Source organism: Oncorhynchus kisutch, linkage group LG17, assembly GCF_002021735.2.
Source record: "Oncorhynchus kisutch isolate 150728-3 linkage group LG17, Okis_V2, whole genome shotgun sequence".
In the NCBI taxonomy this organism is placed as follows: Eukaryota; Metazoa; Chordata; class Actinopteri; order Salmoniformes; family Salmonidae; genus Oncorhynchus; species Oncorhynchus kisutch.
The window spans coordinates 37,321,518-37,348,481 of record NC_034190.2 but is presented as its reverse complement, the minus strand read 5'-3'; the positions used below and the strand labels follow the sequence as shown (position 1 = coordinate 37,348,481).

Here is a 26,964-nt window from a genome sequence, read left to right as displayed (position 1 = left end):
CCAATGTGTCTGCTCTGCGCTCTGAAACATGTTCTGTTAAGCAAAATCATTTCCTGAAACACATTGCCGTCAATCAGAATGGACAGGGGAGTAGGCGGGTAACAAGTCTTAGTCAAGTTGTGTTTTTTCCTATGAGAAAGGTTGGAAAGGCTTTTAAAAATAGATATTTATATAAAGTACCAGTCAAAAGTTTGGACACACCTACTCATTTACTGTTTTTTCTTTATTTGGACTATTTTCTACATTGTAGAATAATAGTGAAGACATCAAAACTATGAAATAACACATATGGAATCATGTAGTAACCAAAAAAGTGTTAAACAAATCAAAATATATTTTATATTTGATTTTATATTTGCATTGAGGACAGCGTTGCAAACCCTTGGCATTCTCTCAACCAGCTTCATGAGGTAGCCACCTGGAATGAATTTCCCATTGCCCATTGAATGTGAGGGGGGTGAAGTGTAGCCTACAAAATGTGTACAATTAATTAATGCAAAGATATTACATTCTGATGTCCCTCAAACTGTAATTGACTGACACATCTGCTTGTAGCTGTGTGGTTTCAGGTTAGATTCATGAAGTGGAGACACTGGTCAGTGGTGTGTATCCTTGGAGCAAGTCTTTTAACATGAACATGACTCCTGTATTTAGACAGCTGTGTAAATGGATGATTTGTACGGAGCGAAAGAGGAAAGAAGTGACTATATCACTGTTGGGAATTCAACTAAGCCACTAAACCAATACTGTATTATGTAGTGGAGAGTCATAGCTCTAATCATAATGGTTTTATCTGAATCAAAGGTGGGTTGGATGAATAGAACATGCTGAAATTAGACATGGTAGTGGGGTGATGAAATACTGTAGGGAGTTGTGTGTGTGTGTGTGTGTGTGTGTGTGTGTGTGTGTGTGTGTGTGTGTGTGTGTGTGTGTGTGTGTGTGTGTGTGTGTGTGTGTGTGTGTGCGTATGCACTTGTTTTCCTACATTATCTGGACCCCAATATCGTAACATTTCACCTTCATGTCCTGAAAAGTGATGGGAAAACAATAACTTTTTAAACGTTTTTTTTCAGGTCCTGAATTTGTTCAAATGTATTTTAAGCTTAAGGGTTAGGGTTTTGGGGTTAAGGTTTAGGGTTAGGGTTTTGGGGTTAAGGTTTAGGGTTAGGTTTAGGGTTTTTGGGGTTAGGGAAAATATGATTTAAAAAATGTACACTCCAAAAAGTCCTGAAATTTCACGAAAACACAGCTGTGTGTGTGTGTGTGTGTGTGGGTGGGTGTGTGGGTAGTGGAAGGGTGGGGGTAGTGAGTCTTCATCTGTGACATGTGCTGAAGAACGACTCTGACCTTTTAAGACTACAGAAGTTCTTGCAGATACTCTAATGTAAGGCCCACACCTCTCATATCACAAAACACAGCTTGAGTTCCTGGCAGTTTAACTTCTGTTAATTCCTGACCCACACAGTCCAGGATGTAGCCTGCTACTGCTCCGATAAAGAACAGACACAAGCTGTGTATTTAGAAGACATTTACACAGCCTTTCGACCGCACAGAGAAACATCGCCAAGACACGTCATAAAGAGGGATTCTCCGCATGACACTCGTCCGACCTTAAAATAGTTTTTGCCTGTATTTACTGGGTGTGTTGTGTATTTACCAGACAATTTACCTCAGATAATCCACCTCAATTGACATCTGCATCCTGTCATGTCAAGTCCATTATGTGCTTAACTGATAAGTAGGGTGATCCGAGGCAGCAGTCTTCAAGAGGAAAAGACGTTTTTTCCCCCTGCGTGAGTACAGTTGTTCTGCTGTCTCTGTTTCTCGGCAGAAACGTTTAGCGTGTCATGTAACGGGCTGTATTTCATCTCCAGGGTCAAACATCTGCGCAACCGATGCGGGCCCTTACAGACTTTGAAGGCCAACTGTGCCGATCTGATTGGCTCTTGTTGGAATAACTCAAGCAAATTAGATTGGCCAAGGCTCATTAATAAACACAATGTTGGATTGTGGGGGATTGTTTTGAGCTTTCTCAATGACAGCCTGAAGGAAGAAGTGTTGGTGTCCTGCCATGTCATTCTGCTAATATCCAAAGGGGATGCTGGTTTGTTAGTGCTCTTTCTTTGCCGGATGATTTATATATAAAACATTTATACAAATGCTAATAGTATTAATACTATGCATCATTATTACTGCTTTGTTGTAGATTTCAATCTCAATAAGGACAGGACTCTGGAGTATTGCAGAGTACAAGAGGGAAATGACCAAAATTGGGATCAGTCGAGTATCATTGTTTAATGATAATACATGATCATTTGACACTTGAACAATTGTCAAGCTTTCCCAAAATATATCCTTGGCAAACGAATGAAATGACATCTATTTTCAAATAGAGGATTCTATTGGGCTGAACTACACAGTATGCGTCGACTAGTCCACTGCAGTCTTTAACAGCCCACTCCAATATGCATGATGGAATGCATGAGGGCATCACTATCATTAGCGCAAAGCCTGCAAACTTACAACACCACTTACAACACAGTGACGGTCGGCGCTGTTTAAGATTAGGGAAGACATCTTTTTTTGGGGGGGGCGCTTGGCCTTATTTATATTAATCAATCCAATGTATTTATAAAGCCCTTTTTACATTGGCCGATGTCACAAAGTGCTTATTCAGAAACCCAGCCAAAAACCCCAAACAGCCAACAATGCAGATGTAGAAGCACAGATGCTATGACAACTCTGTAGAAAGAAAGGAACCTAGGAAGATACCTATAGAGGAACCAGGCTCTGATGAGTGGGCAGTCCTCTTCTGGCTGTGCCAGGTGGGGATTATATGGGTACATGGCCATTAAGGTCAGATTGTTCCTCAAGAGGTTCAAACGTTCATAGATGATCAGCAGGGTCAAATAATGGTCACAGTGGTTGTAGAGGGTGCAACAGGTCAGTACCTCAGGAGTAAATGTCAGTTGGCACATAGCCAAGCATTCTGAGGTCGAGACTGCAGATGTGTGTGTGTGTGTGGGGGGGGGGCTACTACACATGGGCTACTAACAGCATATTACACAACATACACTTAGTATTATATTTAATATTACACAACATACACTTAGTATTACTTTCTTAGCTACAGTATAATACCTCCTTGGCATATTACATAATTTATGCAGCAGCATACAAGACATTTTTGGACTCACCTTGTTGTGCTGTGCTCACTTGAACAGGAAGGTGGCGCGGCAGGCCTTCGTGGGCAAATTTTGTCATCAAAATCTGGCATTCTCTGGATTTATGGTGCTTTCAAAACAACTGGGAACTCGAAAAAAAAAATAAGGTCAAATCCTGACGACGTCATTGATCTTCAGGTCGGAGCTCTAGAAAGAGGCCGGATTTACAATTCCGAGTTGGATGACGGTTCAAAACGTGTTTTCCCAGTCGGAGCTTGTTTATTCCCAACTTCCCAGTTGTCTTGAACTCACTGAAGTCAAGTTCTCTCATTTCTGAGTTAACAGTTGTTTTGAGCGTGGCCCAAATCATGATTCATTGACAGCATGGCCAATGTTGAATGTTTATCATTTTAAACTTGGAAAAGAGCTTAATCCCATATTTGGGACCACACAGCCACTCCACTGACTAGCAGGCTAGTGATTGCTTTGCAATGCTTGCAGTTAGTCACTGATTCCAAACCCCTTATTGTTGAATTTGTGATTTCCAACTTGTTGTGTAATGTTTATGTCCAATGGCCGATGAGCACCAATTCGTTTTCTCTATAATTTCTCTTCATTATTTCTCTTCATATGACAAGGATTAAAAAGGATTTGCCAGTAGATTGTCGACTTTATTTATTAAACCTTTATTTAACTAGGCAAGTCAGTTAAGAACAAATTCTTATTTGCAATGACGGCCTACCAAAAGGCAAAAGGTCTCCTGCGGGGACGGGGGCCTGGGATTAAAAATTAAAAATGAAAAACTAAAATATAGGACAACACACACATCACAACAAGAGAGACAACACAACACTACATAAAGAGAGACCTAAGACAACAACATGGCAAGGCGGCAATTCATGACACACCATGGTAGCTACACAACATACAGTGGTTTGCTGCTTTACAACCTGGAACTAATGTGGGGGTTTGTATCATTTGATTTACACAACATGCCTACCACTTTGAAGATGCAAAATATTTTTTTATTGTGAAACAAACAAGAAATAAGACAAAAAAACTGAAAACTTGAGCTTGCATAACTATTCACCCCCCCAAAAAACAATAATTTTTAGAGCCACCTTTCTCAGCAATTACAGCTGCATGTTTCTTGGGGTATGCCTCAATAAGCTTGGCACATGTAGCCACTGGGATTGTTGCCCATTCTTCCAGACAAAACTGCTCCAGCTCCTTCGGGTTGGATAGGTTCTGCTGGTATACAGCAATCTTTAAGTTATATCACAGATTCTCAATTGGATTGAGGTCTGGGCTCTGACTAGGCCATTCCAAGACATTTAAATGTTTAGCCTTAAACCACTCGACTGTTGCTTTAGCAGTATGCTTAGGGTCATTGTCCTGCTGGAAGGTGAACCTCTGTCCCAGTCTCAAATCTCTGGAAGAAGGTTTCCCTCAAGGATTTCCCTGTATTTAGCGCCATCCATATTTTAATCAATTCTGACCAGTTTCACAGTCTCTGCCGATGAAAAACATCCCCACAGCATGATGTTGCCACCACCATGGGATGGTATTCTTGGGGTGATGAGAGGTGTTGGCCTTGATGGCCAAAAAGCTCAATTTTACTCTCATCTGACCAGAGTACCTTCTTCCATATGTTTGGGGAGTCTCCCACATGTCTTTTGGCAAACACCAAACAGTTTTGCTTATTTTTTTCTTTAACAATTACTTTTTTTCTGGCCACTCTTCCGCAAAGCCCAGCTCTGTGGAGTGTACAGCTTAAAGTGGTCCTATGGACAGATATTCCAATCTCTGTTGTGGAGCTTTGCAGCTCCTTAAGGGTTATCTTTGGCCTCTTTGTTGCCTCGCTGATTAATGCCCTCCTTGCCTGGTTCATGAGTTTTGGTGGGTGGCCCTCTCATGGCAGGTTTGTTGTGGTGCCATATTTTTTCAATTTTTTTAATGATGTATTTAATGGTGCTCCGTGGGATGTTCAAAGTTTCGGATATTTTTTTATAACCCAAACATGATCTGTACTTCTCCACAACTTTGTCCCTGACCTGTTTGGAGAGCTCCTTGGTCTTCATGGTGCCACTTGCTTAAGGGTGTTGCAGACTCTTGGGGCCTTTCAGAACAGGTATATATATACTGAGATCATGTGACACTTAGATTGCACAGAGGTGGACTTTATTTAAGTAATTATGTGACTTCTGAAGGTAATTGGTTGCACCAGATCTTATTTAAGGGCTTCATAGCAAAGGGGGCGAATACATATGCACGCACCACTTTTCCGTTTATTTATTATTATTTTTTTTTTAAACAAGTAATTGTTTTCATTTCACTTCACCAATTTGAACTATTTTGTGTATGTCCATTACATGACATCCAAATCAAAATCAATTTAAATTACAGGTTGTAATGCAACAAAATAGGAAACATGCGAAGGGGGATGAATACCTTTGCAAGGCACTGTAACAACCTCATGGTAGCAACACAACATGGTAGCAGCACAAAACATGATACAAACGTTATTGGACACAGACAACAGCACAAAGGACAAGAAGGTTAGAGACAACAATACATCACACAAAGCAGCCACAATTGTCAGCAAGAGTGTCCATGATTGAGTCTTTGAATGAAGAGATTGAGATAAAACTGTCCCGTTTGAGTGTTTGTTGCAGCTCATTCCAGTCGCTAGCAGCAGCGAACTGAAAAAAGGAGCGACCCAAGGATGTGTGCGCTTTGGGGACCTTTAACAGAATGTGACTGGAAGAAGGGGTTGTTGTATGTGGAGGATGAGGGCTGCAGTAGATATCTCAAATAGGGGGGAGTGAGGCCTAAGAGGGTTTTATAAATAAGCATCAACCAGTGGGTCTTGCGATGGGTATACAGAGATGACCCGTTTACAGAGGAGTATAGAGTGCACTGATGTCTCCTATAAGGAGCATTGGTGGCAAATCTGATGGTCGAATGGTAAAAACATCTAGCCGCTCGAGAGCACCCTTACCTGCCGCTCTAGAAATTATGTATCCATAATCTAACATGGGTAGGATGGTCATCTAAATCAGTGTTAGTTTGGCAGCTGGAGTGAAAGAGGACCGATTACGATAGAAGAAACCAAGTCTAGATTGAACTTTAGCCTGCAGCTTTGATATGTGCTGAGAGAAGAACAGTGCACCATCTAGCCATACTCCCAAGTACTTGTATGAGGTGACTACCTCAAGCTCAAAACCCTCAGAGGTAGAAATAACACATGTGGGAGGAGGGGCATTCTTCTTACCAAACCACATGACCTTTGTTTTGGAGCTGTTCAGAACAAGGTTAAGGGTAGGGAAAGCTTGTTGGACACTAAGAATGCTTTGTTGTAGAGCATTTAACACAAAATCTGGGGAGGGGCCAGCTGAGTATAAGACTGTATCAACTGCATATAAATGGATGAGAGAGCTTCCTACTGCCTGAGCTATGTTGTTGATGTAAATTGAGAGGAGCGTGGGGCCTATGTTCGAGCCTTGGGGTACTCCCTTGGTGACAGGCAGTGGCTGAGACAGCAGAGTTTCTGACTTTATGCACTGCACTCTTTGAGAGAGGTAGTTAGCAAACCAGCCCAAAGTCCCCTTAGAGACACCAATACTCCTTAGCCGGTCCACAAGAAGGAATGGTCTACCGTATCAAAAGCTTTGACCAAGTCAATAAAAATATCAGCACAATATTGCTTAGAATCAAGGGCAATGGTGACATAATGAGGACCTTGGTGACACATCCATAACCTGAGCGGAAACCAGATTGCATACCCGAGAGAATACTATAGACATCAATAAAGCCAGTCAGTTGATTATTGACAAGTTTTTCCAACACTTTTGATAAACAGGGTAAAATAGAAATAGGCCTTTAAAAGTTATGATCAGCTTGTTCTCCTCCTATAAATAAAGGATGAACCATGGCTACTTTCCAAGCAATGGGAACCTCCCCATAAGGGAGAGGCAGGTTAAAACGGTTGGATATTGGCTTGGCAATTATAGGGGCAGCAACCTTAATGAAGAAAGGGTCTAAACCATCTGACCAATATGTTTTTTTTTGGTCAAGTTTAATAAGGAGCTCCTTTAGCCCCTCGGACTCAGTGACTGTCTGCAGGGAGAAACTTTGCAGCGGGGCAGGGGAAAAGAGGGAGAGGCATCGGGGATAGTCGCATTAGAAGGGGTGGGAGATGAGGAAATGTTGGACGGACAAGGAGGCATGGCTGAGTCAAGTAGGAATCCTGACTTAAATGAAGTGGTGATTAAAGAGCTCAGCCATGTGCTTCTTGTCAGTAAAAACCACATCATCAACATTAAGGGAAATTAGCAGCTGTGAGGAGGAGGGTTTATTCTCCAGGTCTTTAACCATTAAATGTCATGATGATGACTGCTAGCTAAGATTTTGAAAGTATGATATTGACATGAGTACAATCAGTCCAATCAAAGTTACTATACATGTAACGTGATTTGATGTCATTTTATCTGTGGCCAATGACCTTGAGCCTTCTTGGACGGGCACTTCTAATGTAACTCTATGGCAGCACCCAAGGGGCTAGAATTTTCTAGCTCTACCCTTAGACTTGGTGGTGACGTAGTGTCCCCATGAGTGACAGAACACTGAGCCAGTCACGGCGTAACACTCTGTATTCTCTGCTGGCTTGCCCCACCACAGAAAGCACTGAGCTAGGCTGAAACACCTGCATTTTGGAGCTGCCTTACTCAACGAAACAAAAAAGAGACCATGTTTGTATGCGGCTTTATTAACTCAATGATATATATTTTGTTTTACATTGTTTGCGAACTGATATGTGACACGTATTAACTTCTTGGTGACAGGGGGCAGTATTTTCACGTCCGGATGAAATGCATGCCCAAATTCAACTGCCTGCCACTCATCCCCAAAACATAAGATATGCATATAATTAGTAGATGTGGATAGGAAACACTCTGATGTTTCTAAAACTGTTTGAATCATGTCTGTGAGTATAACAGAACTTATGTAGCAGGCGAAACCCCGAGGAAAAACCTTTCAGATCTTTTTTTTTTGAGGTCACTCGCTTTTCAATGGGTTTTCATTGGGAAAAGGGACCTTCTTGCAGTTCCTACCGCTTCCACTGGATGTCACCAGTTTTTAGAAATTGGTTGAGGTTATTCCTTTGTGTAATGAAGAAGTAGCCCTATTAAAAAAGAGGGTCACTTCAAGTGTACTGTTAGAGGCGCGTGACCAGAAAGGTAGCGTCAGTTTGTTTTCTTCCTGTATTGAACACAGATCATCCCGTCTTCAATTTCATCGATTATTTGCTTAAAACATACATAAAGTTGTATTACAAAAGTATTTTGAAGTTTACAGGTAACTTTTGAGATATTTTATAGTCACATTGAGCAAGTTGGAACCAGTGTTTTCTGGATCAAATGAGCCAAATAAATTGACATTTTGGATATATATCGACGGAATTAATCGAACAAAAGGACCATTTGTGATGTTTATGGGACATATTGGAGTGCCAACAGAAGAAGCTCGTCAAAGGTAAGGCATGATTTATATTTGTATGTCTGCATTTTGTGTTGCGCCTGCAGGGTTGAAATATGTTTTCTCTCTTTTGTTTACGGAGGTGCTATCCTCAGATAATAGCATTGTTTGCTTTCACCGAAAAGCCTTTTTGAAATCTGACACGTTGGCTGTATTCACAACACGTGTAGCTTTAATTTGGTATCTTACATGTGTGATTTCATGAAAGTAAAATTTTTATAGTAATTTATTTGAATTTGGCACTCTGCAAAGCGTCCCACTTATCCCAGATTAATGCCAAAATAACATGCAAAACAGGCAAGCCCCCAAAAAATGTTGGGCTCAAAATATGAGCCTTTTGCCCTCATAGTCAACATAGCTACTAGAAGTAACACATTAGTAAATCCGCTACAATCACGTAGTACAGTGTACAGCAAGTAATTTAGCAGTTACAACGGCAGGCCCCGGTGACAATAAATTAATTTTAAAAAAAGCTTACCTTGACTTGGAAGAGTTACAGTGCTGGATAGCCTCTGTTTGAGCCAGGTGTTTGATTAGGCTATATTAGCTAGCCGCATTAGCTAGTTAAGTAAGTCAAAGTAAAAGTGATTTAAAAAAAAAAAAAATTTAGCTAGCTCTTTCTCTTTCTTTCTGCTAATTCTCCTACATGTTTTAATAAATAAATTTGATCAGAACTAATATCTTTCTCTCTCTTGGAGTCAATTACTCACCACATTTTATGCACTGCAGTGCTAGCTATCTTTAGCTTATGCTTTTAGTACTAGATTAATTCTCTGATCCTTTGATTGGGTGGACAAGATGTCAGTTCATGCTGCAAAAGCTCTGATAGGTTGGACGACGTCCTCCGGAAGTAGTAATAATTACAATGTATGTCTATGGAAGGGGGTGAGAACCATGAGCCTGTTGTAGTTAAGTCAATGTACCCGGAGGATGATGGAAATGTAGACCTTCATTGCAAAACAGTGTGTTTTAATCAGCTATATGGTGACGTGAATATATTTACTATAATTTTCTAAAAAGGACAACTTTTTTCATATAAAATCAAATTCATCGAGTAGGATGAGGAGGCTCCTCCTCTGAGGAGCCTCCACTGTCAATAACACTTTACAGCTAGGCTGCGAGGCTATATTGGTCAGACAAACTATGTAGAGGTTGCTCATTCTAGGCTGAATTACATCATGATGTATCAAGATAGAATTGTTTCCATCAATCTCACTTCTCTTTTGTTTCAACCACTTGAGTTAGGCCTACCTAATACCTGCATGTATGCAACATAAAACAACATAGTAATTGAGTTCCTGTATCTGTAAGGCTGTATCAAACCACCCAGGCTCAGCCAGCGACAGTTAAAGTTAACAGAGACCTCCACTCCCCAAAGTACTATAAGTCCTGTGTGCCATAGGGGTCCATACATCAGGGGTTCTCAGTGAAGGTGGCATTCATCCCTAAACACTGCAAAATAAAGAAAATCATAAATATGTCTTTCTCCTCCGCACCAGTGAGATGTATCAGACTGTGGCTAAACACACTGTGGAATGGCCCCCACTGACACTTCCACAGCCCGTCTGTTATCTGCTTGCCATGTCCCATTTCAAAAGGCCCCGTGTTATCCCAAATGGGGGATATTGATGTTTTACTTTATTGTATGTACTGACATTCTGAAGGGATTCCCCCAGAGATGTTTTAAGCACATTATAACATGTAACCTACAGGTGTACATTTGTTATATACAGTATGTCTGCCTGTACAAACGTTTATTTTGTATGTGTGTAGCATAGAAAGAATTGTGTCAGTCTTTCAAATGGACTTCTTTCCTCTCTTGACTGACACTGTTCAACCTAGCATGCTGGCTTCATTCCTTTTATCCCAGTCTGAGACGACCAAACCTGCTGAGGTCCAGGCAGCACATGCTGTCGCACACCTGGCAGTCATTAGCCTGCTGAACTGCAGCCTAATTGGCTCAAAGCAGGGGTTAATCACCATGCCCAATGGACCACGTCCTACCCAGAGGTGTCTGGCTGTAGCCCATTCGCTCGCCTGCCGCTGGGTGTCATCACAGAGACAGACGAACATATGGACACACACACACGTATGTGCACACACACTCACCATTTTTTACTTTACAAGTTGCCAATGATTATCATAACTGAGGTAGATCATACTGTATGCATCTCCCTGTTAATTTCTTTAAGCTAAAACCTTAAACCGCAACCCAACAAAAGGTTAATAAAATATCAGAATAATACTACCGCCTCTCACCTAAATCATCTTTAGATTTTAGATTCACAACATAACGTTGTATTCAGATACCTTAGCATTTGATTTACAGACAGACAGTATTCAGCGTTGCTGCCTCCCCACTGTACTGTGGTTATCAGTCAGAATGCAGTGCAGATAAGTGTTGGATGAGTAAACCGAGCTTCAGGAGTTAGGGGTATCAGGGATCCCATCTCAGTGTAAGTCTAGGACAGAGGGGTTACAGCCGAGCTAGAGAATCCCTGCTTTGCCAAGTCCTTCTCCAAATCCCCACGTCAAATACATCTGAGGGTACTGTCTGATTCCACCAGGGAGATTTCCATTACCATATGGAGAAATCCCAGGATTTAGGGAACTTGGCTTGAAGAGGAAGGATATTTAATAAAGATTTAACAGTCAGTTGAAGAGTAAACATAATAGGGCCTTTCTCCAACGGAGAGGATTTCGGCATACATGCGGAGGAGAGCGTTGAGCTGTAAACCTCACTTGTGTCCGTGCACATGTTCAGTAACTCCCACACTGCTTTTTAACATAGTTCGATTTCAAAATGTTCCCGGAGATGATGGTTTTATTCAATACTTAAATCCTCACATGCAACGTTAAAGCACAACTGCAATAAAATACACACATTTACAGACCCAAAAACAGCATGGTGCATGCAAGCAGAAACTAACATGGAATTTGAATCCTTGCAAAGATTCTATTCATAATGTAGTAAAGTAAATAATCATAACTTATATTCTAGTTAGTACACCTAAGGGCATTTGAAAGTTAAGGAAACTCTAAATAGCTTATAAAGGATTAGCAAGTAGACTAAACAGTTCAACACTTCAATATGAATTGTTAATATGTCAAATGATCCCCCTGGACCACTGTGGTACAGGGCCACTACTCAGATCCATGTTGAAAAGGTTGTACGCCATTGGTCAAAGCCCTTCTGTAGTCTGTGTCATATAATCAACTCTGACCCCTGACTGATGGCTCTGACCCCTGAGACATAACATGTATCTGGCACTATCTCATGCCTGGCCGACCCCCGGAAACACTCTCCCTGACCACCCAGGCCACCACGCGCATACGCACGCACGCGCACGCACACACACACACACACACACACACACACACACACACACACACACACACACACACACACACACACACACACACACACACACACACACACACACACACCAGTTCTGGAAACAAAAGTCCCCATCCATTTGTTAGTTAAACTTTGCAACAACACTGATGTTTTGCTTCACAGCAAACCTCCTAAGCAACTTACAACCATAACTATCGTTTTCCTCGCCCTCTTCGTCGATCCTTCAAAATGATCTTCTTAAATAAGATTAGACACAAATCTATTATGAATAAGATCTTTCCACAGATTGGCAGTGTGAATGGTTGTTCCATTCCCCTCCCTGCCCCTCTGCAGTAGGAATGTATTTATTCCCAACTTTCTGATCACTCTCCCTCTTTTGCTCTTTCTTTCAGTCTGTCTTTTTTTCCCTGCTCTTTCCTCCCGCCATCTTTCTCTAATAAGACTCCTAACAGGGTCTAAGGCCTCATTTTGAGGCCCATACTGTAAATGTTGATCAATTAGTGTTATCGATCGAATGTGTTGATGGACATCATTACAATGCCATTCGCAGGTCATGACTAAATCACTGTACAGTCCATTATTTCAGTTGCAACCCACTATTTCACCAAGCTAACAATTTCAGTCCATTTTATAGACTGTTCCTTTGTATTTGTTTACAGAGAGACATAGGTTATAGCAATTGCAGAAACGTGATTCACAATGGAGCGAAAAGAAAAGAAAACCAAAATAATTTTACAAGCTTGTTCAAGCATGGTTCAGTGGGAGCTGTGTAGTTATGAGTTGCAAGGTCAGCCCGTAAATACTCTTTCAGCAATTTCAACGGTATTTGTAAAGTATAAGTTGAGTAGCATTGTTGATGCCAGTTTAAAGTATATTGTAATATGGGCATGGTGGGCATTGTCCTTTTGGGGTAAAACAAGACATTACATAATGGGAAAATACAAGGGGAGAAAAAGCTTAGGGAACAAGAAAGTTAGCTGCACACACAGACTCATATTTAAAAGACAGAACAAGTGAAGATATTTTCACAAACACTGTATTCCCTTGCTGTAAAATTGATACTAAGATGCTTTTTTCATGTTTATATGGATGCAGGCTATTGCCAGTACAAACATCCTTAAGCACGGCTTCAACACACAAAAAAAGGGAAGAGTAGCACAGACTCTCCAAGACTTCTGCGTCAATCCCATAATACTGTGTCATCTGGAAATGACTATTGCCGCATTCAGATGCTAGTCGGAACTAGGAAACTCTGAATTTCTGACTTGCTGATTCATGGAAAGCTGCACGCGTATAACTATAACCAGTTTGCAGTTCGGAAATTTCAGAGTTTCCTAGTTCTGACTAGCACTTGAACGCGGCATTAGTCACACCATGAGAGGAGAACCAGGCCAATTTACTTTCTTCTCCAACTACTTACTCACAAATATGTTTTGAATAACCAAGATCTACATTGCGATGGATTGATTTAATAGCTTTATTATATTGTATTTATTATGCTGTCTGGATACTAAATAAAATAGTGTTGTTGAGTATTACTCAGCCTCTGTGCTTTGGAAATCATAAAAAATAGGGGGGGACAGTAATAAATGTGACAATTAGTCCTTGCTGTATATGATTTAGATCAAGGATTAGAATCCTATATTTCTCTGGGCAATAATTGCACTTCTTTCAAACCAAGTCATTTCCGTCTGGCTTTATATTTAGACGCAACCAAGGAGCTGGCAGTAAAGCAAACATTTCCTAGCAAAGCTCAACATTGTTTATAATAAATGGGCACACTTGTGCATCGGTGGACTACAGCTTTAAATTACCATCTGCGGTATCCAAAGGGTGCGTGTAGGTCTGTGGACCTGTGTGTGTGTGCGCATGCGCGTGTGTGTGTGTGTGTGTTTGTGTGTAAGTGAGTTGCATGACCGTGCTACTTTCGTTTACGTGTCATAACAAATGTGTCTGTCTGCGTCAGTGGAGATTGTACTATTCCAGTAAGGCCCCCACCACCGATGCCCAAAATAATCCAAAACCAAACCAAAACGTCATGCTATCTTTTGCTACAATCTGTTGCTTCTCAGTACAATAAATACAAGTTGAAGAACATGTCGCAGATTGTTTGGGATTCTGAAGTGGAGGTGCCAGAGCAGAGGAGAACAGAACATAGATGGCAGCTTTGTTTGTGGCCTGGTTGGTTTTGGCCAATGTTCTTGAGAAGCAATCACACAACTATTTGAGAGAACAAATATATTTATAGTGAACAGCAGGCCGATTAGATTTCTCCACTCCGAGCGCCAACGAGCCTTCCTTCCCTTAACTAAAGCCCACTGTAGGCTCAAAGACGCCTCTTCCTGCCCTGAAGAAACAAACAACCACTGTTTCCCCCATCGAAATAGCAAGAGGTTACAGTATGTGTGCGTGAGGGAGAGAGAGAGAGAGGAAGAGAGGGAAACAGTGAAAGAGAGAGAGGGAGGGAGAATCCTTTGAGTGCAAATAAATCACTATCCCTGTTCAAGTGTCCTTTTACATACAGTGTAGATAAACATACCTGCATTATCCCCCCTTGAACCGTATCCTACATGGTCCTTCTCTGCACTTAACAAATCTTTCCTTGTCAAATACTGACTATAGGGAGAAGGAAGTCAGTGCCTGTGCGGTCAGTATTAAACTCTGAGAGGTAAAAAGGGATGGTGTTATCCAATCTTCACAATGGGACATATAAACCCGGATTTAGTCTCAGCGCATAACAAAAGAAATCGGTTGACCTCTCCCTATAGCTTTACCGTAAAATCAATTTCTGTAGCCTACAGAGAAAACCTGGAGAGTGTGCACCTAACACTTTAAGAGGCAGACTTCTTAAAGTAAATCCTGTCGTCACATAATCCAAGATGTTTCCACAAATTAGATATGACAATCGCCTCACTCTCAACCCGACCACACCAGTTTGTCCAAACATCTGAACGCTGCGAAACACCCTTCCCGGCAGCATAAATGGCTGCAACGTCTTCGGAAAACAAACAGAAATCCATCTGAAGTTGAAAAAATAACATTTAGAAACTGAAGTAGCTTCTTATCAGAAGGGGCTACAAATCTGACGAATCACCTCAATTGGAATTGTCAGACCATCTCCTCTCAGAGACCTTTGATTGCACGAAACTTTCTGGAATGTTCCAGTAGTTTTCCAAATCTAACGAATCCAAACGTCTGCATATTTAGTGCATCTTGAAGAAGCAAAACGTTTAACCCCTTATTCAAGGACCATGTATCAGTTGCGGGAACACTTTACTGTATGTAAATATCTGTTATGACATGATACAGTTAAATGAGAATGAATTTCCAAATCTAACGAATCCAAGCATCTGCCACAGTTTGAAACATATTTAGCGCTCTGGAAGAAGCAAAAAGTTAAACTCCTTATTCAAGGACCAAGTATCAGTTGTGGGAACATTTTACTGTATGTAAAATATCTGTTATGACATGATACCATTAAAAGAGATGGAATTTGGACTGCAGAATGTCAGCAATGTCTCCATTTGAGATATCAGTCAGTAGTGGCAACATGAATTTGAGGCTTATCAAGACACATACATACAGCTCTTTAATAGTACCTGTAGTTGCGTTTCTCACTATCGATGTGAAAGCGGTCGTACAGGGAGAAGGCCTGGTGTCCGTCCCAGTCGGTCAGCTCCACACGGAGGGCATACTGCCTCTGGCTGGTCAGCAGGTAAACAAACTCATTCCCCAGCCAGTGCTCTGCAGAAACCGTCCCAAAGCCCTGCAACAGAAGAAGAAGAGCAAGAGGAGGCCAGAGTCATCACTGAGGCCCATAGGGAATCTTACTGTAAATTCCGGGATACAGGATAGAAGTCATTCCCGATCCCTTCCAAGGTCTTCCTGGAAAAGATGCAATCTCTCCACCACGGAAATTTTTTTAATAACATTTTTGTGATGTCATCATCAATGACTGCTTCAGGATTGACGCCTAAACAAATGCAACACAAAGCATGAAACTGCACAAGAATAGCCCTCCCTGTTTATGAGAGCATAAATTGGGACCAGCTGAAAAAAGGCACACAAAGCACCTTTTCCACCCTTCCTCTTCCCACCCAAACCAAACTCGTAATAAACCCTCTTTACTACACAGTCCATGAGAATGACAACAGATACACACAGCGCCACGTACGCCTTCTCAACAATTACAACGTTTAGATAGGACCACAATGACTCCCATTGTAGATAAAGTGCTTTTGACGGCAGCAGTATTAACAAACCTGCAATGGGGAGAATTAGAAACTAGGATGACATGATGGCTCATAGAGACTGGTCTGGAGCTCTGGACTGTTCCATTAATGATTTGCGGAAGGGGTGGGTTGAAGGGGGAGATGTGCCGAGAGCCTGCGATGATTAGGAGAATGGAAGGAGGAAAGTAAACACGGGGCATTCCTCCAGCCTGAGACATGTCCTGCTGTGTGGGTGGAAGGAGAAAGTGGCTGGGCCACGTCCCTGACTCAATCTGACTTCCGACTGATCTGCCTTTTAGCGCTGTCCAAGGCCTCCCCTTGTGATTCCGTTTCACCTCTGCAAACCTGGCTTGTGGTTGGGATGGTTGGACTCAAACAGTAGTGGTTCCCCCTTAATGTTCCACACCAGAGGGTTCATTCACACGCAAACTTGGCTGAATGCGTCTACCAGGAATTTCAGAGAGGAGGTTTGAAGTATTGCTGGGTAGAGAAGTAAACCTTTTCTTAAAACGATAAAGATTGATAGAAAGTGTTCTTTCATAAAGTTTGCCATACATTCTGACAAATACTAACTTAGACAAATATTTACTTAATAAGGTATTGCAAATTGTCAAATTGATTTGTGTCTCATACCGGTTAAAGAACACGTTTGTTATCCTGCTACATATACTCTATCTAGTACTGCTAATGTATTTATAAACATTACGGTGATAAGATCACATACTTGACGACTAATTGTAGGGGTCACTGCCAGAGTGCTCTCCATCCTCCCACAAAATAGGAATAGCCCAATAAAGTTCGCCCAAAAGATTTATGAATCTTTCAAGTGTTTTGAATTTATGTGCAAAAGCCCACAGAGACCAACAGCAGTGAATTGAATCACACAATAAAACAATATCAATCACTTAACAGACTCTTCAAGGAAGGGCCTCTGAGGGAGGCAAAGGACCACACCGATGGTGTGCCAGTATTCGGTGGCGGTGCTAGGGTCCGTGCTGATTCCATTGCCACTTGTATTCCACGCTCTCCATGCTTGGCTCCCTCACTGCTTCTAACCAGCTGGACTTTCTGTCCGTACCTCTTTAACCTTTCCCTTTTCACCCTTGTCAAATCTATATTTACCCTCTGCAGATCACCCGTTACCATGTGCTCAGATTGGTAATTAAAACACCTTCCATATTTAATCTGGTCTCCAGCTGCTGTGATGCCTACGTTATGTTAGTATACGCTACAGCTAATTGGAATGGCAATGGGGTAGCTCATCGCTCCTTAAAAGCAAAACAGAGCTTAGCCTCTTAGTGCACCAGTCGATATCTATTCCCGTATCGAATGGACGATAATGACCACAACACCTTGCGCTGTTACGTAAGACTAAACAAATGTATCGTTTTCCGACTACTGCTGTCCTGTTTTGAAATGAATAACAACAGTGTGTCAAGGCCCAGGGTTGGGTTGGATTTCGTGCCAGCCTCCGACACCCAAGCTAGAGTCTCTAATACGAGGGCTGAGGAATCCCTCCCTGTGTACAGATGTACCAGAGATACAGCTGGTGATGCTGGGTAGGACACATTTTGTAGGTGTGTTCCACACGGGCCTGGTCACTCTTGAGAATACAAGGGAATCCTACCTCACTCTTTATCAACATGTTGAATCCAAGAGAGAGAGGCGAGAGTACGCCCATTTGTTATAAATTACTGTAGCAGAGGATGTGTGTTGGAAACAGACCCCTCATTCATGCATGGCTTTATCTTGTGCGTGTGGTGCGTTCGAGTTGGGCTGTTTGTTATTCTTCTTGTCTCACCGTCTTGTACTCCTTCCACGTTTTCTGGAAGTCCAGGCCACCGTCCTCTCTTCGCTGGATGATTGTCCATCCGCCGCCAGCGGTCTCCATGTTACAATGCACCTGTAAACACACATTCCCCGTTGGTCATTAAGTTCTCAGGCTGCCTACAGACACAATCCACATGCTCTTATCTTACAATTTAGAGCACAAATATAGACATGATAGGTTAAATTGGCCTAACTAGTGATTCCTTTCTATGAATCATCGGTTCCAGGACACAGTCCTTCTCATGTATCATCAGGGCGAAGTATTGTGAGTCCTACTCAAATGTAATCAATGTGTCCTGATCCTCCCAACAACTCCCAGGAGGTGACCCCAATCCCAGGCCTGGTGCAGACATAAGCGGACGAGGCCAGTGGAGCAGGACACATACCACTGGACACCTGGATGGAACATGACCCTTAACCCTTGGCCGCTGTGTAAGCTGATAACAGGGGTATCTATCTGCTGTGGTGCTATTTGTTTGAGTAGTGGAGAAGGTCTGGAGGAGGTCTATCACCTCGGACAAGACCCCAGCTGAACACACAGTGCCCGGTCTGGGTATAATTAAGTAGCTATAGCCCCTGACAGAATTATTCTCCGAAACCAGACACGAGGCTTTCTCCTTTCTCCTTTCTCTTCCCCTCATCCCTCACTCCTCCGCCAACCTCCCCCCTCATACCTCCCTGCCATCCGTCTGAGGCCTGGCAGCACCCTGTGGAGGTGGTGAACACCTGTTTCACCCCCTCCCCCGCCACCCTCTTGTAAACCCTGGCCCTCATCAGGCTGCCAAGGGTATATTTTGAGCCTTCGATTATTCCTGAAGCACTGAAGCAGCCAATAACTATCATAGCCCCACTTCACTTGCTGCTCTCAAATGGGTCAATGTCTTTGGCTTTCTTGGACAGAGTTGAAGCTCACTCTAGTAACAAAAAACACCCTAAACACTTATCAAAGAGCTGCTTAAAGTGATGCAATGGTAGATATTTTCACATGGCGTTCTCTATATGAAGTTCTGACTGGCTGCCCACCTTTTTGGTCTCCTGGGCATTAATATGTATGGTGTAGACCCCATTCTTGTAGAAACCAGCCTGGTACAGATCGGCACAGTCCCGAAACTTCTTCTCTTCGTCCACCCGCTTTGTGCTGTTTGGGACTACTGAGGAAACACGAGGTACATATTTGGCATCACAACTTCATGCTGTGGAAATTCAGGTTCTAGAAAGACTTCAGAAAATAGTACTTTTAAGCTAAAAAAAAACAGTCGCACAGAGGTGGTGTTTGAATGTTAAACTGCCACAGTTGTATTACCTTCAGACTGTCAAACAATCTATCAACAAGTGTCAACAAGCAACTTCCATATGTCTTTATTTTCAAATTATATATTTGACTGACAGGTGTCAATGAGGTTATTAAAAGCCCTGTGCTCAGCACTTGGGCGCTATCCATTACCAAAATGAACTGAGTATTCCAAACATTAGGAACACCTTTCTAATATTGAGTTTCACCCCCCCCCCCCCCTGGCCTCAGAACAGCCTCAATTCGTCAGGTGTCGAAACCGTTCCACAGGGATGCTGGCCCACTCCAATGCTTCTTATCGTTGTGTCAAGTTGGCTGCATTTACAGTACATCCCTGTTAGTGAGAATTTCTCCTTTACCAAGACAATGCATCCACCTGACAGGTGTGGCATATCAAGAAGCAGATTAAACAGCATGATCATTACACAGGTGTACCTTGTGCTGGGGACAAACAAAAAGGCCACTCTAAAATGTGCAGTTTTGTCACACAACAAAATACGACAGATGTCTTTTACTTCAGCTCATGAAACATGGCACAGCACTTTACAGTTTACATATTTGTTGTTCAGTGTATATACAAATATGTCAATTTTGATCCCGCTATTTAAATAAATAATTGACTACCTTAGGTTTCATGTCACATATGAGCCATCAAGCAGTGGGGTTTTTGTAATATCAAAACCGGTAGTGTACATTTATCATGATTACCATCTTTACATTCCAGAAAATGAATATGTAAGTAAAGTGACACAGAAGCCGAACTACAAGTTCTCTGTGTGGATATCCATATAGCTCATGATAAAATCAGAGGGTGACTGGATGGCTTATTAGCAAGATAAAAGCAGTTTGTCAAGTGGATGATCTCCCGCCCAGAGAGAGGGCATCTGACTTTGACAGGCCTGTTCGAACAGGCAGCTGGGTCTATTTCCATCTGTATTTAATTATGGCGGCAATATTTTTGAAATCAAGCAAGGGGCCTAGGACAAAATACTACAAGCTATACATTTCAAGTTCCTGTTATAACAAGTGGTTTATATTTACCCTCCAAGTCCTTGTTATATCGATGGAAATTACAATTCCAAAACGAGGGGGCGAATCTCAGTTTTCACACCATTGTTTTTACTATTGGGATTGTTTACGCAAAGGGGATGTCACTGGAAAGCGAAACGTGTCAGTGATCCTTAGACTCCACTTTGATCCCCCTTCCTCAGCTGAACAGTCAGTCGAGACACAGGCTGTAGGTTAGGCATATTATTTAGGCCATTTTGATGAAGTATTGGGTGTCAGCGACAAGAATATCCCACCGTGACAGGTTGATAGAGTAGGACCTTACTCTGCGGAGTCTAACACAACTAAAGGCCGGCCCTGTCGTGACGCAATTTACTTCATACGGGGAGATGGCAGGACGCATTTGAGAGGTGGGAGAGATCGGTGTCAAAGGGGAACCTTCTGACTCACAGTCTGTCACAGTGAGGACAAATTTCACAATAAACGGTGCAGTCAAAGTCTACCAGAGACTGGTGACTCCCTGCTATAGGAGAGGCACCCTTGAAGAGCTTGCAGCCTGGCTCTGAAAATATGAGGTATTTCCCAATATTTATTTACAGACAAATATTTTGTGATTCAGTGGGGACTTGTATTCAGCAGGGGGTTCATGTGAAAAGGATAGCAGGGCTGGGTGTTTGCATAAATCAGTACCCTTGCCAAATGAGCCCAAATGGACCCAGAGAGGCTGTGACGCAGATCTAAAAAGACTCTCATGAACCTACATGGACCCAAGCAGCCCCGAGAGGCCCCTCAAAGACCCCTGGGGATTGAAAAGGTCCCTTTATACATCTCACTGTGGACCCAGAAGGCACCTCATGGAGTCAAATGGACACACCAAAATGGACTGCGACAGATCTAGCAGACTCAATTAAATATGAAAGGACGCTAAAAACCAAATAAAATGTACTCAAAACCACAAACAAATATCTGAGGGAAAGACAAGCAAACCAAAATAGGGTCAATAGAAGTCTGGAATAAGTCCATGATAGATGATGCCAATACACACCTCATGGATAATCTCTCTACTTGCTCCAGAGTATCTTTGCAGCGTCAGGTGTCACTTCAAGACAAATTAGTATGCTTAAACATGAGCATAGTTAAATCATAAAAGGCCTTAGTAGAAAACATCTGATGATTTACTGTACACTATGTACAATCAACGCGGTAAATGCCATTTTGAAGCATTTCATAGAACTCTGAGCTAAATGCGGATAATTAAAATAAGATCATATTCCCTCCAGACATGGCTTTCCCGGCTGTAAAAATGATTGATGGCATTCATTAGGTGGGATGATAGAATACTGTGAAAGAAAATCATATTTAGCGCCCAGAGATTCTGAAGAGCGTTCCAACACTGAGGTCAATTACCACTACTAACGGTATTTGGCTCAATGCTCTCTCGAAAGATTTAGGTAATAATGACGACCCAAACGTGAGCTCAGTGGCATCTGGCTGCACCAGAGATGGTTGGATTAGAGTTCAGAGCATAGTACAGTGGAAAAGGTACTGAAGAGTATTTCTGTCTGTAATAAAACATTCTCATTCTGATCGACTGGGACTGGCTCCCCAGTGGGTGGGTCTATGGCCTTTCTAGGCCCACCCATGGCTGCATCCCTGCCCAGTCATGTGAGATCCATAGATTAGGGCCTAATGAATTTATTTCAATTGACTGAACTGAAACTCAGTCAAATCTTTGAAATTGTTGCGTATTGCATTTATATTATTGTTCAGTATAAATAAGCCTAAATATTGAGAAGTATGTTTCTTGACAAACTTCAGTAACAATGTTCATGGGCATATGTTTAGCATCTAAACTCCCTTTTTAAAATGTTCCCCATAGTAACTGTCAGTGATGATTTGAATCTGAGCATTAAAGGAAATGCTAGGGGTCAGTTTTCAAAACAGAGCCTAACTCGAATAGACGCCATCCAATGGTACGAAAAGCTAACCCTCCCCGAACAAAAACACAAATCTGTTTGGTAAACAAACAAATCCTCCCCCTGAAAATCCTCCCCTGTAACGGAGCATCATCACATCTAGATTTAGACACTGTGGGGAACGGAAGTGTTGCAACCTCCCCTAGGAGCCATTATAGGTTGAATTATTCGGCAGGGGTGAAGAGGTGACCCCAGCGCCCGGTTAGCCCTCAGTGCCACCATGGAGGAGGATGGGACCAACCACAGAGCCAGGGTGTCCATTGTTTAATTTCACTCTCCTCGTGTTAAAGCAGCCACCAATCAAGTTAGGAGGCTGGATGCCCCAGTGACCCAAAGAAACACCCCGGGCTGACAGGGAGATTACATGGCTGACTAGGTGACAAAGTTGCAGAGGTGTTTACTAAATGGATTACTGGCAACTAATGGAACATGGCAAACGTGGACGTCTTTCCATGTCAGTTAATTACTTGTTTTTCATTTGGCAAACAGTTTTAGAGACTTAAGAAACCCTAATAACATATTTGGGTCACAATATGGCATGGCACAGGGATTAGTTAATACACAGGGATTAGTTAATATGACCCATTCAGTAGACAGCTTAAACGACACTCAAAGGACCATCTGCCATAAAGCCTTCCTACTGTCAGAGCTATGAAATTAAGCCGCTAGGGAGTCTTTTTGCACAGAACAATAAAGCTATGAAGTAGCACGAGATAATCATGTCATGCACATATCCACTCTCCGTGTCTTAGATATCTATTCATGCCTGCTCATTTCCTGTTATACGGCTGAACAGCCACAGGAAGCAGTGTGGGGTCTTGGGCCGTCACAGCAGGAAGTAGGGAACATGAACATAGTGCAAGGTTTCTCGCTAGACACTCCACCAATCCCGGCACACACATTTACTTGAAATCTCCTGTGACTGAATGCGATCGAGGGAAGCTTTGGGATCAAGTGGGTTTGGGATTGTGCTGTTGTGTTGAGTTGGAGGGGGTGTAATGAGTTCACTGCATTGACTAAACATGAGGCTCATGTTGCTGTCAGGGTCAAGAGGTGGACCGAGGGGTCCCTTATTATCGCCACGGGGAGACACGAACGAAGAAAAAGAGTTGATTACTCAAAATGGTGGCTGTTTGACATTTCACTCAAGCGGTAACCACAACCTAGGCTGTCACGGTGAAACGTGATAAACCATTACCGTAACGAGAGCACCACACCGAGCAACTAGAGTGATGAGTGACCACTTTGGCTTCCCCCTCGAGCAGAGGTTAAGGGCATCACTGTGCCTCTCTGTATGGAACCATGTTTATCGTATTGGCATCATGGCAGCTCCTTCCTCTCTCTCATCTTTGGGAGCCCAAACAGTTTCCAAGCACCTTCTTTTAAATAACATATCCATTTTTTTAACATCTTGCACCTGTAATAACACACATGCACATGTTTTGACTTTTCTCTTCAGGGTGTAGCTCCCAACTAGGCATCTTCTTGGAGGACAATACTGTCAACACGAGACCCTTAGCTACTATACCTCCGTCCTTGTTGCAGAGGCTGATGAGGTTGTGCACTGTGTCCATCATTTCCTGCTGCTGCCTCTGCATGGCGGTGCTGTTGCCCGTGGCCCTGGTCAGCTGGGTCTCCAGCTCACGGATCACCCCACTCTGTTTCCCCACCAGAGCCTGCAGGCTTCCCTTTTCCTCCCGCAGCGTCCCCAGCTCCTCCCGGTGACGAGACTCCATCTCCTGCATCTTCTGCTCCATGAACCTTGGGAGGCGGAAGACCGGACATAGGAAGGTTTGTTAGACCTATAGCTTTAGTTTATAGATGACTGTACACTAAAGCTATAACCCAACTTTCGGATTAGTCCTCTATTCGTGATTTGCTGCTTACATAGTTGTATGGTAGTTACATAACAGTTACCAAATAATTACTGGTGTTTCTTTGTGATTATCAAAAACAGTCGAATTCCATCACTTTCTAAGTTATTTTCTACCTGCCTTCGTTTGATAGATCAAGCAAGTGAATTATCATACCAAATCCGCTTCCGGCATATCCCCTTCTCCCGACCCTAAAACATGTTCTGGACTGTAGCCGTGGCAACATGTGTTATGGAAACCCAACTATATACATTATGCCCAGACATAATAGCAATTCTTTATGTCAGTGCATTCAGTCACCATGAGTTGCACACAGACAATGAACACATATACATATATTTCATCAGAAACTTTGCAGACTAATTTAAGCTCTAACCGTATCCTATGGTCTTTATAAATAATGTCTGAAAAATGATATAGTCTGGAAAATGATTTAATCTGAAAGACGATATAGTCTGAAAGATGATACAGGCTGACGTCGTATTGATGACCAAATTCAGAACTACTCCGCTTGCATTAATTTGATGAATAAAATAAGGGAGGTGATTTCATAATTGCGCAATCTTTGAAAATTGCTCCCAGTAAAGGAATCCTCTGTGGAGGCTACTCTTGGAGGACGGCTCATAATAATGGCTGGAACGGAGGCAATTACCAGCCATTACCACGAGCCCATCCTCCCCAATTAAGGTGCCACCAACCTCATGTGGAACCCATGTCTATAAACCTTGAGCGCAGCTCTCAAATATAGGAATCAGTATATATATATTTTAATGAATGGAAGAATTCAGTACAGCTGTGTTACTGTATTTACAGTAAGCACTGGGGATGGGAGGGAGCTTTTAAGCAGACGATGAGAGACAAACTGGACAAACTGGACTCTGAAAAGCCATCCAAAAGCCACATTCGATTACTCCCATTGCAACATCATTAAAGTGCAGCTTTCAAAGACCATCTAGGAAAATATGGACTCATGGACTTCATACTGTTATACTTCACGGGATTGCGTGTCTTGTTGCACATTGAGTTGATCTGTCTATACATGAGTTTGTGTCTGGAGTCATGAAAGGCATGATGTCTTTAAATGATGTTTCACATTGTGTTAGCGGCCTGTGAGTTTACCCGTTCTTGTCGTGGAGCTTTCTGATCTCGTTGGTCTGCACCATGAGCTGCTTCTCCAGCTTGTTGGTGGACAGGGAGTTCTCAAGCAGTTGAATCTCTAGTCTGGAGGTTTGGTTCAGAACCTGCTCCAAGGCAGAAATAGGTTAGCGGTATCCTGCCTTATAGAGGTGTTCCAGCAAAACAAAATGTAGGTAAGATGTAAATCATCAGCTCCTCTTTAGGAAGAGGTAATAAAGTATAGGTTTTGCATGAAGAGAGGTTGTTCTGACACATGGTAATACTCAGTGATTTTGCTTATCAAAACCTACCCCCACAAGTACCACTTTTGTCCCCTTCCTTCTTAAGCTCCCCAAGTATCAAGAGAAGTTGAAACCTAAACATACATAGGCACCAGTGGCGGTCAGTGCCGTTTAAGATGAGGGAGGATGATTATTTTTTTCATGAGCATGGCCTTATTTATATTACAACATGTCGGACAACTGTCATTCATATTCCATTCACCCAGTTCAATGTAACAGCGACGGGTTTAGGCTACTACATGATACTCAAATTTTCCTTATACCCATCATGAGGTTGCTACAACGGACACAGGTTGAGAGACAAATTTGAGGTGCCAGACAGTGACACAAACAAGAGTTTCTATTCTATTTTTCAACAGAAACGGGAAAACGCATAAACCCCTGATCACGCGTAAACACACAGCCACGTCGTATTTCTCTCTTGCTTCTCCTTCATTTTGGAAGAAATGCATTTGTTCAAAACTGTTCAACTATTGTCTTTCTCTCTCTTTGAGTCAACTACTCACCACATTTTATGCACTGCAGTGCTAGCTAGCTGTAGCTTATGCTTATTCAGTACTATAGTAGTGATTTGATAACTTTGGGTGGAAGTCAATGTACCCAGAGGAGGACAGAAGCTAGCTGTCCTCCGGCTACAGTACACCATGGTGCTACCCTACAAAGGGCTGTTGAGGCTACTGCAAAATAGTGTGTTTTAATCAATTATTTGACGTGATTATATTTAGTATAGTTTTATCTAAAATTGATAACTTTTTAAATGTTTTACAATTTTATTTTTATGAAATTCACCGTATTTCATTTTATGAAATACTCCTCCTCTGAGTAGCCTTCACTGATATGAACATCACATAAAGAGAGTGTAGGTATTTACATGTCATCCATATTTTCTTTGGCCAGTTCCCCCTTTTGCTTTTTTTCGGGTGGTTTAATGTGGAATAGCTGAGTCTATGGTGCGTGAGATTGTTCCCGGCAGGAGTGTGAGGAGCTTAGGGTATATAGTACCTGTGTCTCTACATCCGTTAGCTTGCGGGTCTGCTCGGCCGTCTGGGACAAGAGGTTGGTGCCCATCTCCAACATGGCGGCCGTGTGGTTGTGAACGGCACTCTGCTGCAACTGGGCCATCTCTGTCTTCATGCTCTCCTTTATGTCGTTTTCAATCTGAAGATAGATTATGAGAGGATGGATGAGACACAGAGCATGAAACAGACTAAAACAGATGGCCCATAATGCAGACTCAACAAAACTGGGGTATGTTGAAAAATGAAAGTAGCAGAG

The 26,964-nt window shown here is 42.3% G+C and overlaps 1 protein-coding gene and 1 long non-coding RNA gene across 5 annotated transcripts in view; one reads left to right on the top strand and one right to left on the bottom strand.

Moving 5' to 3' along the window:
- Positions 1-26,964, bottom strand: part of angpt1 (angiopoietin 1) — a 59,184-nt gene that overhangs the window by 7,792 nt on the left and 24,428 nt on the right. Inside the window, exons 2-7 of one of the 2 annotated variants that reach the window (XM_020505674.2) lie at positions 26,692-26,847; positions 25,391-25,512; positions 23,926-24,158; positions 19,146-19,273; positions 18,094-18,195; positions 15,660-15,826 (exon numbers count right to left, since the gene is read on the bottom strand). In XM_020505674.2, the coding sequence (XP_020361263.1) occupies positions 15,660-15,826; positions 18,094-18,195; positions 19,146-19,273; positions 23,926-24,158; positions 25,391-25,512; positions 26,692-26,847 (908 nt within the window). The remainder of the gene's footprint in view (positions 1-15,659; positions 15,827-18,093; positions 18,196-19,145; positions 19,274-23,925; positions 24,159-25,390; positions 25,513-26,691; positions 26,848-26,964) is intronic. The other variant, XM_020505675.2, reaches the window with a different exon arrangement.
- The window catches only part of LOC109907607 (uncharacterized), a 34,652-nt gene continuing 9,156 nt past the window's right edge, over positions 1,469-26,964 (top strand). Inside the window, exons 1-2 of one of the 3 annotated variants that reach the window (XR_004203614.1) lie at positions 1,469-1,793; positions 23,857-24,188. This is a non-coding gene — a long non-coding RNA (uncharacterized LOC109907607). Of the gene's footprint in view, positions 1,794-9,481; positions 10,792-23,856; positions 24,189-26,964 lie in introns of those variants that run through there. The other 2 variants (XR_004203615.1, XR_004203616.1) reach the window with 2 other exon arrangements.